Raw genomic sequence first — 19,529 nt, forward strand, 5'->3', positions numbered from 1 at the left:
TTAGGAAGGAATATTCAGTATCAGAATTAACTGCCAAATCAAGTAATCTTAAAGATGTCTTTTTCCAACTGCCATAAAAAAATGAGTTAAACATGGTTTGGACAATGACTCAAAAAATGCATTATATAAATCAAAGTTCCATTGTTTAGGAATGGTATTCCAGTTTAAGGAAAAAATGCAGGTTTTATTCCCAACTCAAGAATTAAAGTCTATATCATGTATCACTTCCTGATGCTTTAACAAAGTAATAAATGTAAATATTTTCCACTTTAAATATTGCTTTAAAATTACTGAAAAATATGCACTTGGCAGTATGGTTCATGTTCTCTTACTCTAAGAATGTTTGAAAAAGTAGTGTAAAATACTTCTGGAACTGTCACACAAATATGAAAGTATTCTTTAAACACCAGAGTAAATGTACACAAAACATTTCTTAAAACTCATGTGCAGATTATCATGAGTCACACTGTGAATTTCACACCCTCATTGCCTATACAGTCTGAACCTGGCAAAATACACCATTTAGTTGACTAAGCATCAACTCAATGACACACTTTTTGGTAAGTTGTTAATGCTAGACAGTAGTTAGATGATATTTTAGTCAACACATGTGTAACTGGAAAAGGTGACCTTAACAAAATGGGGAATTAAGAAAGTTACACTTTAGAACTGATTTCAATTTGAAATAGGTACATGCAAAAATGTATGGTCAGCTGTGACGTTGAATGTATATAATAGAAAAGGCACAGCCCAGGTGTTCGGTTACTTTATCTAGTCTTTGATACTGCTGTTTCATATAACCAACACTGTTTATATTGCATTATATAGTACTATAAAACTTGAAGAGAAAATGAAGTAAGCCAGGACATCCAGAAAAATTAAAAACGAATTAGCAAAGAAAGTAGTTCAAACTCTAAACTAGTAAATTAACAAGGCCTATGAATGAAGAAAATTTAATATTATTACTAATAAAACAATTATATAATGACAACCTTATAGTAATATCTAATCAAGTTATGTGAATTATACACAGTAAATAATATTATATGTATTACTTTCTTCCCTATAGTAGCATGATATCCTATTAATAAGAATTCAGAGTTCTGTAATGCACAAACACACCAACATGCTTGTTATCCACTATTTTAACCAGGTTCCACAATAATCCGAATACTTATTTTTTAAAAGGTAACATTTACCTTATCCATCATATCAATTTGTGGGATGTCTGCACACCTGTGTACACAGCAAGTCTTCCCATCCTCTGTGTGAGCTGGAGGTTGGGTGGATGCACCCACACTGGGTGACTCGGGCCGTGCCTTACTGAAAGACTGTGACCTCTTCACAACAGCAAGGGCAAATGGCGAAGGAGCAGAACTTGAGTATGGTCTTGGGGCACCAAAAGTTTTCAAAGTCTTCAGGTTTACTGCTGCTACCTGACTAGTGGGAAGAGGCATAGGCTTGGGAGCTACCGGAGGAGGAGAGGTTTCAGCAGGTTTCTGGTTGATGATGTCATCCTCCATCTTTTTAATTTGGGGCTGTGAAGCTGGGTGAGTAGTTTTACTTAAGGGAGGAAGTGTCTGTTCTGAATGAGGCAGTGTGTCCCTTTCCATCTCTTTTTTTGTTAGTTCCTTGGGGGCAGGATTAGGGACAGTATGGACATTCTTGGCAGCTGCAGATGTCACATACTGACCTGATACTCTCTTCTGCATCTGCAAGAAAAAAGAACTTGGTTTGGCCTGGGGATTTGAAATCCGAGATTTAAATTTCGATTCCAAAATATTGTTTATTTCTTCCAAATTTGGCGCAAAAGGAGCTGTGCCAGTGTCTCTAGTCATTCTGGGAGGTTTCAGAGGATTAGTCACAGCACCATCGGGTGCGCTCACAGCCCTGTGCAACTGTTGCTCTGTTCTCAAGTTAGGCTTTGGTTTAGGGTCTAGCTGTAGCTCCCCTGGGCCTTCAGAAGTAACAAGGTCTTGTGTTTGCAGGGCAACCTCCTTCACATTCCCTGAAGTATGTATCTTTTGATCATCTTTATACCCTATGGTTTCTGATTCCCAGTCTTTCAGTATATCCAGGGATTTGGGAGGTACTATTTTATAAGTAGTCATTCCAATTTTGGGTATATACTCTCTTGTAATTTCATTGGAAGGTTTTGGCTTGGGATTATAGTCTTGTCTATAAAGTGGCAGATTCTTTAGGTAAGAAGCAGATGAATATTTATCAATTCCATCTACAGGAGACAAAAGATCATCATTGCTTTGTGCACAAGCTGGATCTTTTATGGCAAGTCTGTCTTCTGAATATACGACTGGGGTGCTCTGAATCCTCAATTCTCTTGAGGTAATTACAGAATTTTGTAGATTCAAAGATAGGTGTTGAGTTGGTTTGTTATTTGAAGTTTGCACACTTTCATCAACTTTGAAAGCAGACAAATTATGATCTTGGTGATTCCCCTCAGAACTGTTGCTGGAAGGGATTGTCTGAATTGCCGCATCTTGCATTTTCATCTTTTCTGCACCAAGCTGATTCAGTTTGTGGTCTGGTACTGATGCTGCTGCTAGATGATTTTCCTTGGAAGTTACAACATTAACAGTTTTATGTGCTTGATAGCTTGACTGTCCGTCAACTTCCATGACTGCATCCTTATTTTTTGCTTCCCCTTCTACATTGATTTCTGTTCTCATTCTATTTTTCATAGTATCTTCTGTATTTGTTGTAAGGACAATGATTTCATTCTGAACTATTGAGAGAAAAAATAGAAAAACTCAAGTTTACAATGTTTGCCTCATCCAACCTATAATCAGTTGGTTTGAATGCTACAGATAATCTTTATATCACTAATTATACAAATTCAGGCAGTGGCATACAGAGAAAGCAGTAAGGGCTGTACACTCAAAAGAACCTGAGTTCGGAACCTCTTTAACTAATGTGGCCACATGTTAAATTATAATAACCCCTCACAGCTTTATTTTGCTGACACATAAAGAGGTGAAAATATGTTGGTTAGTTTTACAATACTGTGGATTGAACCCAAGGTCTCAACCTTGCAGGTAAGTGCTCTACCACTGAGTCCATCCACAGCCCTTTGTTAAATTTTTAAATTTTGAGAATGCTTTAGTAAATTGTTGAGGCTGCCCTCAAACTTGTGATCCTGAGTGGCTTGGATTATAGGTATGAAAATAAGTATTCTAAATTATAGATATAATTATATGTAAATTATACAGATACATATGCACACACATCTACATATATGTACACATTTATCACTTAGGTAATATTTTAAGATAGAATATTGTCTAGAATAGGCAATACAGAGAAGGCAGCTATGTTCCTTTTATAAGTAAAGATTTCATTTTTCCATCATTGTTAATGAAGAAAGAAATTGATAAATTCAAAAATTGTATTTTTCCCTCCATTTAGAATCTTTTTTCCATAGCCCCTCATGTATACTTATATTTCATACCTAGTACTAAAATAATCTCAGTAAATATCATTTTTAATTAAGGCAAACAACAGAAAACATTACCTTTAAGAAAGTAAAGAACTGGAGTTATAGCTCAATGGTAGAGCACTTGCCTAGTATGTGTTAAGGCCTTGCTTGGGTTCAATCCCCAGCATCACCAAAAAGAAAAAAAAAAAGAAAAAAGAAAGAAAATTGAAGTAAAAACAAAAAACGGTCTATTTGATTGTCATGTTCATTGGGTGTCCTTACTAAAGTCTTTTGGAGGAATTTGGTTTTAGTCATAACATGGTTGATTTCAACCTTATAAAAACAAAAATGTTAGTTTTGATTTTTCTCTGTGGGGAAAAAGTATCTTTATTCTTCTAGAGTTGTAGCCCAAGAGATCTGTGACAGTTTCCTTCTCAGATCCTGTTGACTTTTCCTCTAATTCTAGTTCATATGACCTGAAAATGCAAATAGCCTGCCAATCCCTGGGTTAGTAACAACAGCTTCTACTCCACAGGATGGCAGAGAACTGGAATAGCATCTGGAAGTGTGCAGGCATTATGAACATGCATCCATACCTAGTAAGGACCTGTTCCTCTCTATTCAAATGCTCTGAGGCATCGTTTCTCCTGCATGATGACCAGTAACCTCCCTTTTCAGATATGGGAATGGCTTGCATAGCACTAATAAGTGGCGGGCCTCAAAAGTCAACTCATGAAAGACGTCAAGTATTTCTCTATAGTTTTATCATCACCCACTTTTACCTAAAAGAGGATGAGATCAAACACAAGCCCTAAAATTGGAGGAGCTACAGTAAATAGTTTCTCTGAAAACAAACAAACAAACAAAACCATACAAGCTATACCCAAACAAAATAAGTCATGATGTCACGTAAATTTTTATGTAATTTAAAAAAAATTCACATTTTTAAACATTGCTTAAATGTACTATTATTTGGTCATGGCAGCTAATATTTGTGTTATCAGATTACTATATCAAGTATGTCATTTTAAAATAAAATTTATTTTTATTTTTCCCAAATAAAATTCAACTGATTATCACATTATGTTCACTGTTTGAGTGACTTCTTTTCTCAATGACCAAGAACTGAAAACTTTTGGGATTTAAAAATTAAGAATATGTAAGATAAGGAAGCAAAGAAGAGGCACATTTCTGCTTCTGCTCTTAATTAACTTGGTTAAGTATTTAATGTTTATATGGAAAGCACTATTCTGAACACTATTATGAGCACAAAAGAATGTTAAGACATATTTTTTGGCAATAGAAAATGAGCCTAAATGCAATTATCAAGAATACAAGTAACAATGATTGTTTTCGAGATTGTGGGGGAAAGGGTATACTCATACATTGTTCAAGGAACCACAAATTAGTACAACCACTCTGGAAAGCAGAATGGAGATTCCTCAGAAAACTTGGCAAGGAACCACTATTTGACCCAGATGTCCCACTCCTTAGTATATACCCAGAAGATCTAAAATCAGCGTACTACAACGACACAGCCACATCAATGTTTATAGCAGCTCAATGCACAATAGCTAAGCTATGGAACCAACCTAGATGTTCATCAACAATTGAATGGATAAAGAAATTATGGTGGGTAGGGGTGTGTGTGTGTGTGTGTTTGTGTATAATGGATATATTATATATATATATGTATATATGATACACACACACACACACACAAAAAATGGATTATCACTCAGCCATAGAGAAAGGTTTTATGACATTTGCTAGTAAATAAATGAATCTGGAGACTATCAAGCTAAGTGAAATAAGCCAATCCCCAAAACCAAAGGTCAAATATTCTCTCTTATATGTGATGCTAACCCACAAAGAGGGGAGGGGAGGGGAACAATAGAAGTTCATTGGATTAGATAAAGGGGAATGAAGGGCAGGGAAGATAGTTAGGCATAGGAAAGACAGTAGAATGAATCTGACATAACTTTCCTATGTACATATATGAATACATCACAGTCAATCTCAACATTGTTTATGTCCATAAGACTGGGATACTAATTAGAATAAGGTATATTCCATGCTTATAAAAATATACAAAAATAGATTCTACTGCTATGTATAACTAAAAAGAATAAAAATTTTTAAAAAGTAAATGAGCCTAAATATATTTGCTTCTTTCTTGCTGTTTCTTATTTTCCACTGAATAGAAATATTTTCCAAGAGGAAGTAAATCAATGTAAAAATATAAATTAAATTAAATTAAATCCTCCTTAACAAACACTAATTTATTAGTCTTATATTCCAAATTTGTTTTTTATATTTTCAGTGGGTTAGACCTACTGAATCATTGAATTTAGCTCTAAATTTTTCATCAACATTTCACAATTATTCCCCATGATTTTCAGGCCTGGATGCTTAGAATCACCACTGAATTTATTAGCTAATTCCCCCTCATACATATCTGACAAGAGTCTTACTTGGTCTGTGAATGGCCAAGTTATTTTCCAAGGGTGGCCAGTAGAAGGAGAACGTAGCTTCTGTACTGCAATGTCCTTTCTCTACTCAAAATTAATATAAACCTCTACAATCTGACCAAAGGATGGTTTAAATAAGTGTATACTGTAGGTGAAAAGAGAATAAAACCACTTTAGGGATAATAAATTATTTATTTTTAAAATCACCTAAAGTTGACAAAAGGTCATTGCAAAGTGTGTGCAAATCAAAATAAATATTACGTAAATGTACTGTGACCCCAGCACTAACTTGATGTCAAAATCTTTGAAAATAATATACTAAATCATTTTTGCTAAGAAAGAAGTAGCTTTTAAATCATGATTTCTCAGTAGGAATGTTACTGCCATCACAGCATATGAAGGGAAAAAATAATCAAGATATAAAGAATAGGAAATGATTTACACATGGAGAAATGACATTCTCCATGTGTCTCAGAATGGGACTGAACATTTGAAGTAAAGTCAATCAGCAGCATACACATTCAGGTTTACATATACATACCATAAAAATGAAACTGACATAGATATACAGATATCATTGGGACTATGACTTCTTATTCAAATATGAATATTATAGTCTTATGTTTTTTATGAATCTTAACTGGGTTTTGTATGTTAACATGGGTTGGGATATCAGCATTCATAAATCACTTTCTTCTTATTCCCTTGAAATATATCATTGTGCAAGATCAATTTCTCTGATACAAGATGATCCAATTCAATTGAGGAGTCAGGAATACAGAACTGCATGGCTTCTAGGAATCATGTAACAAAATTAACAAAGTGGTAGGATTTAGATGGAAAATTGTTTTCTCTGCAAAAATGGGATGAGCATAGACCAAATGATAGAATGGAGGGAACTACATCATAGGAAAAAGAAGAAACTATCTTGAGATGGGAATGAGAATTGGGGAAAGTGTAAATAAGATTACATAATTAGATGGTTTGAGCCTTGAAAATCAGGCAGATGAGTTTCATCCAAAATATAGCAAATTGAGTATGATGTAAAATAGGATTGTGCTACAGAATTAAGAGGAAAACAGAAAAACAGAACAGAAATAGATGCCTAGAGGACATTGCTTTTAAGATCTAAGGTTGAAGCTCGACAATCCCTAAGACTTAACAACATCATCAAATGTAACGCACTGGATAGCTAAGAGCACACTTTGGAGTAATACGGACTGAGTTAAATTCTAGGTCCATCACTTATTAGTTGTGGGAATTAATATCTTTGTGATTCAATCTTCAATAAAATGGGACTAAAAATAATAGTAACCATAATAGCCTGTAAATGAGGTGGGTATTAAATGAGTCAATATATAAGATTAAATGAGTTGATGTGTGTTAAGGATAGTCCTTGGCACATCATTGTCTACCAATGTATAAGCTTTCAGTGTTTATAAAACTCACCATTCTCTTCGCTTGGGCCCAAATCGAACTTCAAATTTCTTACACTGCGGGCTATCATATCTTCATTGCTTGTATCATACACAGTACTGTGCGACTCTCTGGAAGATATGATATTGTATATGTGTATACTATTCAAACTCATACAATAAGAAAACAGGCAATAATTTCCAAAGACAGATGGACTGAAATAATCATCTCTTTCTGCCAAATACTGAAAATTTAAAAGCAAAGAAAAAATTACAACTGAGAGGAAATGTTTCTGTGAAACCTAAGTTTTTTTTTTTTTTTTTTTTCATATAGTGGTCCTATTACAAAGATATAAAAAGCTTGGGAAAATGGACTCATTACTAAAATAGTGTCTTTATTTTGATATTTTTGGTTATTTGTCTTTTAAAGAAAAAGTAAATTTAATGAAACATTTTTGTCTTGCATCTAGCAAAGTCAATTACGTAAATCGTACTTGAATTGACCTCACTGATTTTTTTCTAGTGACAGAATGGTTTAATTTGGAGACAATCCCATGCAAATTATGTTAAACCTCTGATGAAGATGATTTATTTTACTTGGTTGATTTCATCTTTATTCATGGTGTTGCATCTCAAACATAATATATGTGGAATTCACTATAGCTTTAGTTACCTAGGATAATATGGAAAGTGCCTTTCTGCATCATAAAGTTGACTGTAAAAATAATACTGGGGATTTGAACTTATACTCTAATACAGAGAATTCTTTTCATATACCAGTGAGCATTTGATAAAAATTAAATGTTTCCTTTAAGTCAAATAAGTAATAGGCAAAATATACAAAAACATGCAAATTATGTTATGGCTTATATGACACAGGGATATTGAACTAGTAAATCTGATAGACTTTGAACACAATTACATACAAATAGATATGCTACTAATAAATATTTTTATGATGATGATGATAAGAGTGGTAGAATCTAAACAAAAGAAAAGTACTAACTAAAAAAGAATAGTACTAACTAAACAAATTGCCAGCAACACTCTGGCATTCAGACTACTTACGGTCCATCTGTGTTTCTAGTTTCTTGGTTTTCTTCCTTGGAGTTTGGAGAGGCCTCTCGGCTATTGATGCCAAGGGCTGAGTCAGAATCATTTTTCAGTGTATTTGTTATATCAGTAGATGCAAAAGGAATGTCTGGTGACTTCAGAGAAATATTTTCCACCTCATCTTTAGGCCCTTCACTCAGTTCTTCCTTTTCTTCTATTTCTTCCAGGCTATAATCAGAGCTTATTCCAGCTACAAAGAAATGCATATATCATCCTGAATATTAATTTATTTCATTTACCCTATGTAATACTAGCAAGGAAGGAATATTTAATAATTAGCTGAAGTTTTTAATCAGGTTCAAAATTAGTAGTGAAATGTTTTTCTCATGTGAATAATCATGTTAATATATAACAAGATTGTCTCACATGCATATAATCCTAAATACAATTTGCTATCACTCTAGGTTTTATTCATAGAAGATGATTTAGCATCATAAATGTCAAGTTAAATATTTCATTTAAGAGTACGTTTTTTAAAATGATTTTAAATCCATGCTGTAAATCAATGTAAGTTAAATACAAGTTTATTTTAATGCAAATTAAACAAGCATGAGATTTTTGCACATAGAGTTTGACTCAGTAGTTATTAGCACTAACTATACCTGAAAATTATCTGAACCCCTTTTGAAAATACTCAAGCTCATACCCTACTCCTTAGCTATTAAATAAAAATCTCAAAAGGGTGGAGCCAAGAATGTTTAAGTTTCCTCCGGTGATTTTACTGTGCAACCAGGGTTAAATGATCTAAATGCTTAATATGTTTTTAACCTGGAAACAAGTATGAAGCACTGATAATTTTTACTACCACCCAGTTTGATTCTCAGAGGCAACTTCCTCCAACACATGTTTCCTGTATATTGTCAGAAATAATAACATGCACACATAAGCAGATATCCATATTCATATTTCCTTTTTTGTTGGTTTATTTAATATAAATATAAGTATATTATACCCAATGTTTCGACCTAGCTTTGGATCTACTTATAATACCTTAAATATCATATACTAATATGTGTAGTTATCATTTTTCAACAGTTGTGGCTAATTTTTCATTGTATAAAAATGTGTTTTATCATTACTTCTTAGTATTGACAACCAGTGGTACTATGATAAAGTTGGAGACATCCTTAGCAGTTGATGTCCATAGTTAATGGTCAAGATGAGCTGTGAAAATAAATTTAAACCAAACACTAAGGTCCTGGAATTTTCTTAAATAAAATTAAACATCCAAGTAAAGTTTTATTTCTAAAGGAGGGAAATATGTTACGGCATTGGATTATAGTGATCAGCACATTCACAAAATTTAATAAAAATTTTAAGATATTTGAAGCTTATACTTAAAAATATAATTTTATCTCTTAATGTGGAGATAGAAAAGTATGTTCATTGTGCTTCTTAAGAAACAGGCATTGAGCCTGGAGATACAGTTTAGTTAAAAGCTTGCCTAGCATGCTTGAGGCCCTGGGTTCCATCCCCAGCCTCAGGCAGTATTGCATGACTGTAGTCCCAGCACCTCAGGAGGCTGAGGCAGGAGGACTGTGTGAGTCTAGGACTTCAAGGTCAGTCTGGGTGACATAGCAAGACCCTGTATTAAAAAGAAACAAATATGGGGTACTTTAAATTAACAATAAAAAATGCCCCCATTAAATTAGAGTACTAAGAAGTATTTAAAATTTTAAGTGAATTTTTATATGTACATATTTTGGCAAAAGTTGCTTTATCATGACATGTGCAATAGCCATTATGATGCCTTGTGCAATATTATATGTCTATAATATCATATCATAGTAAGAGTATATTTATATAAGTTGAAAACTGTGTACTGAGAAAAATAAAAGCCCATGATGGTTCAGATGTAGAAGTGTTTTATACATGATTTTTCAGTATGTATTCAGCTCTTTTGAAAATTATATTAACTGATGTGCTGTTTAGCAAATTACCCATCATTATCCATGTATTTCTCATGCTGTCACAAGTATTTCAGATACATAACTTTTTTTTTCCCAAGTATGAGGTCCTCACTGAGAAACTGGTCTCAATTAAGGTATAAGGCATGAGTAAGATGTTTCAAAAATTTTTTCGAATTTTTCTGGGATGATTTGATGGTTGTAAACATCATACCAGCTTGCTTAAATATATATTTTTATCCACTTGAAAAGCATTCCTATTATTAAAAGTCTTAGAAAAGGCAATAATTATTTTTTACCCGTGCATGATAATTATTCATAATGGCATGATTCATTATGTCATGTGCCTACACATTATGCACATAATTTAATCAATCTCATTCCCTGCTACCTGCCCTTTCCCTCCACTCCTCCCTCTCCTTGATTGGCTTCTCTAATGATCTGCCTTCCATTACTATTATTTTAATTAGTACACTATAATTATATGTAAAGGCAGGATTTATTGTGGTATGTTCATTCGTGGACATAGCATACTTTGATTGATTTCATCCACTAATACTTTCCATGCCCTCAGCTCCTCACACCCTTTCCATCCCCTTCTTCTACTCCCTTTCATTTCCATGAGATCCCTTTTCCCTTCTAACTTCCATATGTGAGAGAAAACATACAACCCTTGTCAGAATATCTGAGTCTGACCTATTTCACTTAGAATGATATTAAGAATTTCTAATCACCCAAGAGAATTTTCAGTCTGTTTGATTAGCACAGGTAAGCTCACACTTTGAAAAAAAAATCAAGTTTATTTAGTATGTGCCAAATTCTAGCACTAAAATAAAAAAAGAAATGGGGAAGGGGCTGTGAACAATGAATAAGTTTCACAAGTATTCTATCAGAACTATTTTATTTCAGGTTTAAAAGTTCTAAAGGCAGCGTATTCACTTTCAAAGAACATGGTGTTCTAAATCTTAAAGTACTGTTAAGAATACAAGAATAAATATGAAAAGAAATTATTTAAATTGTTTAAAAATCATTTGAAAGTATAATGATTGAAGTTTCTTTTATTTTAGATAATTTGAATATTTTAACTTATTTTTTTCAGTCCCTTTAAAAATAGCAAATACTGACTGAAAAGAATATTTTTTAATTATTTAAGATTAAAAAACAATTAACATATGGAAAAGAAATGTAGCTACTTAAACTTCCAAAAGACATTTTTGTAAGTCTGTAGCATTTTACTTGTGAAGTTATTAAAGTTTAAAATTTAACTAGGACTTTTAAGATATCTAATATATTTTTTCTGGGGATCATAAAAATGGCAAAATAGCCTGTTAAATACTATTCCTTTGCAAAAATATAATTGTGTTAAATTAATCCTATTCAAATACAATCCCTTTTTTCTGTTATTCGTTCATTCAAATATGCTATGTCACAGCATTGTTGATGCTACTAGAATTGTTTTTCTTTCATCCTTGGAAAATAATTTCCATTCAGTAAAATTCACATGATTCTTTGGATTTTGATGGACTGATGTAGTTGTGTAAATACAATTACCACCACAATTAAGACACAGAAAATTCTTAGTCACCTAAACTTCTTCACACTTCCTAGTCTTTGGCAACCATTATCCCTATAGTTTTACCTTTGCAAAAGTGTCACATGAATAAGAATGTAACATCTAGGCATTTATATCTGGGCTTCCTGACTTAACATAATGTTTTAGATTCAGCCATATTGTGAGGATTCATTGTTGTTCCTTTTTATGGTTAAGTAGAAGTACTGTATTCTAAGACATGGATGAACTACAATTTGCCCATTCTTCAGAATGGGGACATTTGAATTCCTTCTCATTTTTGGCAATTCTGAATCTAAACTATATTATATATAGTGAATTTATTGAAAATAGTAAGGTTTAAAAGTTCCCTCAAAAAAAGCAGGAAGTCAAATAGAAGGTAAAACTCTGCAGAATTCCTAAGTTTATTAATCTTACATTGCATCATATTCATTTATATAGTTTACTATTGTAAACTCTAACCATGGATAAAATTTCAAGTGAAAAGAAATTCCAATTTCTTTATGAAACATTCTTACAGAAAGGCTTCACAAGTAATCAAGTCTATAATGGATGATGTCTTAATCTGCATAGAACAAAGCCACAATCAGGAAAGGCCTGACACCTACATGTCAATGATGCTATGGCTGCCTCAGGCGTTCCAGGGCCCTCAGAGAGAGAGGCTTCATCTGTCAGTTTGGGAACCGTGCTCTGTTCATGACTGAGGAGCCCAGGGCCCAGGTAGGCTTCTGCCAAAGAAGCAGATTCTGTAGAAATGGCACTTAGACAACAAAGTTAAGGCAAGCAGAGACCAGAAAGCATTTTCGAAGAAATCAGATTTCTGAGCTCACAATTATCCATGCATTAAACAAGAGGATGAAAAGAGAACAAAGGGAGAGAAACAGATACCGAGCAGAGTCTGAATAGCATGCACATCTTTTTCCAGTACTTCAAAATCTTCTAATTTCACTATACATATGCTAATGTTATTCATTACATTTCCTTTGTAGAATAAGATGGTATCATTGATATTATTCTGAAAAAAAATCATTATTAGTTATATAATATTTTAAATCACAAACACAGGAGTAAAGAATTCTTATATATATTAATTTCCAAATTCCTATATCATAAAGATTAAAGATTCAGATTAAAATTTAGGTGCTCCTGGACTAATTTGTGAAAACAAACGCTAAAAATTAGGTAGTCATAATAAGTATTTGTTGTACTTACCAAATTATCCCCATGCTAATGTACTAGCATATAATATTCTATTTCTGTATCACATTTCCAATCTATTGTATTCACTTATGTCTAACAAACGCTAAAGGTGAGAAATTTTATTGTACATCTTTTTATAAGGGCCACTAAGTAGCTATTATTGAAAATATTGGAAATGGTATTAGATTGAATCATTCTATTTTTACTGGAATTTTACTTATTTGAGGAGAACTGTTAATGCAAGTTATATAATAGAAATTATTTTCAGGGTAACAAATTTTTACCATGACAGTAGGATACCTGGTCATTGAATTCATACCTAGAAGCATTGCTTAAAGAAACTATGCTTATATTTTAATGTAAATTTTTTTCCCTAAACATACCAAACGTTTCTAACTATCATGTGTCAGTACTCTTGGGAAGGAGGTTAACAAATGTCGACCTGACATTCAATAAGAAAAAACAAGAGACCAAACAGGGAAAGTCCTCCAGGTATAATTCTAGAACTGAAATGTTGATCTTGTGCCAGTTTCAGACTCTAATCTCTACTCCTGGGGGGAGTAAGGGAAGGAGAATTCATTTCACAAAGAAATAAATTTGGGAAATGAGGTCAAATAATCTGATCTCTTTCATATAGAGCATTCTAATTAAATCCATTCCTCAACTGTCATGGAAATTCTTTTTCAGTACTGACACAGAATGGAGTCAAGGTGTCATACCTGGGCTGGATGGCCCCTCAGGGGAGCTTGTTTCCAAAGCACTGTCTGGAGGAATCCCATCTACTAACTGCAGGGCTGAAAGGAACAACACAACTTATAAACAAGCCTCATACATAAAACACCTTTACAGCTTCACTGTAGCTTTTTTTTTAATACAATCCAGAAAGAATTGAGTTCTGACCTTGCTAAAAGTCATTTTACTACCCAACTGTGAAATGACAAAATTCCACTTAGATTCATTCCTCTTACTATATAAGTCAATCCTGGAGTGGCAATGTTTTCTAAATAAGTTTACAAATTACAATCTGCTCATTTTAGGATAATGAAGCCATATAATTTTGTCATTTTATTTTGTGTTGCAGATTCATAGAAAGCAGTCAAGTGAGAATAATCAGGGACTATTTATAAATCCTAAATGTCATTATTTAATAAAAAGACAAACATATCATTTCTGTTTGTATTAAGCAGAACATAATACAAATGATAGTGTTAATGGGAAAAGTAACATTACCAGTCACTTGGCCATTTCCATCACTGGAACGCTGGGCTGCTTTGGAGGGTGGGGAAGGTGCTTTTCGCTTTGTTCTCCTCAAAGATGAAGTCCCGATGGAGGAGCTACTGAGCTGCAGTGAGTCTGTTCTCACCATGCCTGCTTCACAGGGACTCTGTAAAAAACAAAACCACCAAACACAATCTTGTATTTAGAAATTAACTGCAAACCTTATGAAGACACAGATCTTTATAACAAATCCATCATCTACCAAAATGAAGCACAATAGTAATTTATTCAAAAAATAGTTATGGAACAAAAGAAAATCTGTGAAGTAAGGTAAAATGTAAGGAAAAATAAAATATGGCCCTCCTCAACTAACTTAGACTAGGACAGGGGACAAATATGAAAATAAATTGAAATGTAGAAGGCTTTTGAGAAATACAGTTAAAAACTAACTTTTACAGAAGAATCAGAGAAATTATTGAATGTAAAGTAAGGGTTAAAAAGGGGAAAAGTACTGGTACACTAATAGCTGGCTTGGTTAATCTATCTCTTATTAGCACCAGTGTATCAGTGGAAAATGTTTCAAGAATTTATATTTACCCAAGATAAGGTCCTTGAGGTCACAGACTACAAATGGCTACTGCTCACCTTCCTGGAAGGTGAATGTCTGCAGACCCTAGGACTATCCTGCCTCCTCAGGCAGATTGATGCCTCCTGGCCAACTGCCACGCCATCTTTGCTCTTTCACTTATAACAAAACTTAGAGTTGTTCATAGTTTATTTCTGCAATTTCTCTTTTCCCATTTGAGTTTCCCAATTAAACTTTTACCAACCCTTGACCCATTAACACTTTTCCTATCAAAATCACCAATGACCTTGACCACAAATAAATCAGTGGTCATTTCTCAGAACTCATTTTTTTTTTTGGACCTGTTAGCAGCAATAAACACACATGACCTTCCTTCTGTAGTGCTTTTTCTTACCCAGAACACCACATTCCTCACTCTCAACAGATCCATACTCTGGCTGCTCTGCTTTCTTGGTTTATTACTTTTCATCTTCTGACCAACATTGGTGTCACCAGAACTCTGGCCATATTCTTGTTAATATCTATACTTAGACTCTCTCTTGATGATTTGTTACCTTTAAGTTTTATATACATGTTGATGGTTGTAAACTCATGTCTACTCCATCCGATGACCTGTTTTGGTCTCCACATCAAGGCCACTTCAACTTAGCACGTCTAAAACTGAAATCTCGGCAGTCATTCCTTCTCTTCCTTCTACCCCAATCTCTATACTTCTCATGGTCTTTATCTCAGCAAAAAGCAAGTCATCCTTCTGTTTGCTGTCATCTCCTCTCTCATCATCCATAACAAGTCTATCCTGTTGGCTCCTCACTTAAAAGACACCCAGCATCAGCTTGACTTCTACCAGAGTCTGAATCATTGACAACACTCTAACAGGGCTCTATTTCTATGCTGCATGCCTACTGTCTTTTCTCAACATAGCAGAAAAAAAGGATCCTGTTAAAGTGTGTAAGTCATTTTAGGATGTTTTGTTCAAAACCTTCTAGTATTTTCCCAATTGGCACAGAAAATCTAAGTCCTTTTAATTGATGACCTGGTTCCTAGATGTCTCTGACCATCTGTAAGGACAGAACAGCTCACTCCAGTCACACTGGCCTTTTTGCTGCCTCTCATGTGTGCCTGGAGTGTTCCTGGGGTGGCTACCCTGGCTGTTCCTGTACCTAGAATGTTCTTCCTTCTGATAGCTTAATGTCTTCCTCCCTCATTTCCTTCTGGTTATTTCTCACATGTCACCTTCCAATGCCTTCCTCCCTGACTCCAAAAGTTTCTATCCCATTTCCAAGCTTTATTTTTTACTATCAGCCTTTAACAGCCTTTGGCTTATTTACTGGTTTATTATCTGCTTCCACTGGAATTGGCTGTAAGAGCAGGAACTTGTTTTCCTATTTTGCTCATTGCTATAATTCTAGAACAATTGTTTGGCACACAGAAGTTTCTCAATAAATATTTAAGTGAGTGGAAAATGAATTCTATATTCTCTTCTTCATGGGTAAGAAGTCTTGATAAACTTGGACTAGATGTTTGTGTACATTTGGGTCATTCCAATCTTACAGGACCATGTAAGTACATCCAAGCAAAATAATCCAATACATAAGAAGTTTTCTGTCTTTGTGCTTTGCTACACATCCAGAAAAAATTGACAAATTTGCTATTTCATAACTTTCTAATACTTCTGCCAGAGGGGGAAAAAAAACCTTCCCCAAAAGAAAAAAAAAATGATTTAAAAGCCATCATCACTGCCAACTGTGTGAGATACTGAAGACAGCGATGGATCACTACAGGGATAGAAACACAAGCCCACATGGCAGATGCTATACTATACAAACCCCTCATTCATCATTCCTCTTAAGGAAGGAGAGACAAGGTGGCTGGTGATCTCACCATCCCACAAAATATTAAACTTCTACCATATTAGTTGGTATATAGTTACAGTTAGCCCTTGCCATCATATTGTGCTGTTCCTTCTTCAGAACTCAGACCTCCAATAATCTAGCAAGAAAAGAAAATCTGCCACTCAAATTCAGATTTTGATTCTGAGTCACTAAAGTCAATTCTGATTAACTATAGTGATCATTCCCCCCACCCCAGGAGGTCATGGGATGGATCCCCAACAGACCTCCTAAATAATTCAAGAGAAGGATCCTCAGTAATAAACAGCTGATAAAGAAACACAGTGAGGAATTAGCAGTAAATATTGATTTGAGTAGATTATAATGCCTCTGTGGTCTGAAACTTTTACTTGATCTCTCATAATATTAGCAAATTCAGAGAAACTCAAGGAGATGGTTAAATGCTAAAAGAACATTTAAAAATATTTGTCTAAAAATCAAAAGTTGTTATTTCTTGAGAAACTGACTTCAGTATAGCCTTATTTAAGCATCACTCTCACTGCAGACCTGGTTTATTAGTAATAATGCGGTAAGAGCACAACCAAGAAATGACATCTTTGATTTTCCTCCTTAGTTTCATGTTTCTCATGTTTTGACTGATTGCTTTCATGAAGTATATAATAAAAATACTTCCATCTTTGGCCATATTCTCAATCACTGTCACTTATAGATCTCACCTATTACATGCTAAAAGTAGTCATGATATGAACTTCACAGACAATAGTGTGTAAGAGCTAAAGACTTTCATAATACAGTAAGGCAGACAGCATAGAAATTTTAAAAAGAGAGGAATTTTTATACTCACAAATTCATGTGAACCTATCAATAACTCAAAGACAGAATACCCACATATTCATATATTTATCAGTCTGGAGATCCTAAAATAAGCTAGCATTTTTGTACAGAATATGTATGTTTCTCTTAACAAGGAATTTAAAACTTGTCAAAATAAATAAATAGCATTTATGAAGACAACTGAGGGAATGCAAAGCCCTGGATACCCTGGGAAGCATATATAGTAAAATCATTCTACAAAACACTGGTATAAATGGATGTACATTTCTAGAGTTGCAGTTTGAACCACAGACTCTCAGAACAAGGACATTAGGAGAGACATCATTCTTACTAATTGATACGAGGTAGAACTTGTGCCTGTCATAACTAGATTCCATCCTATGATTAATAGTGAAAACTTGCTAAATAAAGAGACAAAATATAAATGTAACAATTGGTATAAGATGATCCAAAAGCAGGAGTTCTGAATTAATAAGAATTGTGAGTTTAGATAATCAATACAAGATTAATAATAGAAATGTAAATTTTGAGATGTGATACCAGTAATAGAATTTAAGAAATAGCTTTATATTTTCAGTCGTCCTATGGGATACAGAAGAGGTTAGTTGTTTTTATAAAAAGAGACTCTCAGAAAAGAGCTTCAGTCAGTTAAGATAACAGCCAAAAAAAGTTACTAAAAGTCAAATTTGAAGTTTTTTGGGGTTGACTAAAATATCACTACTAAGACGACCTGGAGAAGTACTTGGTCTTTGAGGAAAAGATGTTCTGTATCTACTAAACATATCCTTCTCTTGGGTGAAAATCTGCTGGAAAAGATGGAGTATTTACATTAGAACACTTAAGTATTTCTTGGTTAGACTGTAGCCAAGAAGGCTGGTGTGTACTCAGATATGTATACTGTATATATATCCTAATACAAAAGATTGGAAAGGCTCCAAACACACACACACACACACACATATATTTTAACAGTGGTTGTAACAGGAATACTTACAGCTAGAAAGTAAACTTCCTAAATTACCACAGTTATTTAAGTAATACACAAGTTTCCATTTAGAATTTATTCTCCTGTGTCCTTCAGGATGTGCTCCCAATAGTCTCCAAGTAACCCTACTTTTGCACTGATCAGAATTCAATCACCTGGTGTGCTGAATGTGAATCTGTTTAAACCAGAGGGAGGTTCATAGAAGATTTTCATGTTGGAAGATAGCCCACCATAATGATGATCCCCAAAATGGGCTATGGGGTCAACACTAGGGGCAGAACCAGGAAACTTGCCATTTACTGTCTCTGTGACCTTCAGTCTCCTCATCTATAAAAAGTAACCATATTTATGTTAAAAGGTGCTGTGATCCTTAAATGATCCACAGCATATATAAAATGGTGCCTAGTACACAGTACATGTTCCATATATATCAGCTGTTATTACATGACATCTCTGTTTTAAAGCATGTGAATGTATTCCGTAAACAAAATAAAAACATGATAATTATTAAGGTTAAAGTGAAAAGTATGGATATAAAAAAAAGGGAGGTACTTAAGACTGTCTTTCTCTTTGGTGACAGTGGCAGTGGAAGTCCTACTGGAAACAATCTCAGTTATGATCAACCTTAAAACCCAACAGTGTTCAATGTTCAGGAACCTGTGCTTAGTCCGCTGAGTAAGCCAAATTCACTGTTCTAAAATTCGCCACCTTTAATCACTTCAAGTTATTTCATCATACCATGAAGGACTTTAATAAAAGTTAAATATTTAACACAAGTTTGTTAAATGCTGGTGATGAGTATGTGAATATGCATTAGAGTATATAAATTTGAACAATCTAACAGGCGAAGTTTACATGAAGAATTAAATAAAGAATTGCTTATAAATGTTTACCTTTTACAACCAGCATACATTTCCTTTGGTCAAATTTTATATATATATATATAT

General features: G+C 33.9%; 1 protein-coding gene across 9 annotated transcripts in view; it reads right to left on the minus strand.

Annotated features, from left to right (window-relative positions):
- The window catches only part of Cobll1 (cordon-bleu WH2 repeat protein like 1), a 161,799-nt gene that overhangs the window by 7,954 nt on the left and 134,316 nt on the right, over positions 1–19,529 (minus strand). For 5 of the 9 annotated variants that reach the window (XM_048812389.1, XM_048812391.1, XM_048812395.1 and 2 more), the window contains 6 exons: positions 14,340–14,493; positions 13,829–13,903; positions 12,518–12,655; positions 8,388–8,622; positions 7,354–7,451; positions 1,200–2,743 (listed from right to left, as the gene is read on the minus strand). In XM_048812389.1, the coding sequence (XP_048668346.1) occupies positions 1,200–2,743; positions 7,354–7,451; positions 8,388–8,622; positions 12,518–12,655; positions 13,829–13,903; positions 14,340–14,493 (2,244 nt within the window). The remainder of the gene's footprint in view (positions 1–1,199; positions 2,744–7,353; positions 7,452–8,387; positions 8,623–12,517; positions 12,656–13,828; positions 13,904–14,339; positions 14,494–19,529) is intronic. The other 4 variants (XM_048812390.1, XM_048812392.1, XM_048812396.1 and 1 more) reach the window with 2 other exon arrangements.

The sequence above is a fragment of the Marmota marmota genome, unplaced genomic scaffold (genome assembly GCF_001458135.2).
Source record: "Marmota marmota marmota unplaced genomic scaffold, marMar, whole genome shotgun sequence".
NCBI lineage: Eukaryota > Metazoa > Chordata > Mammalia > Rodentia > Sciuridae > Marmota > Marmota marmota.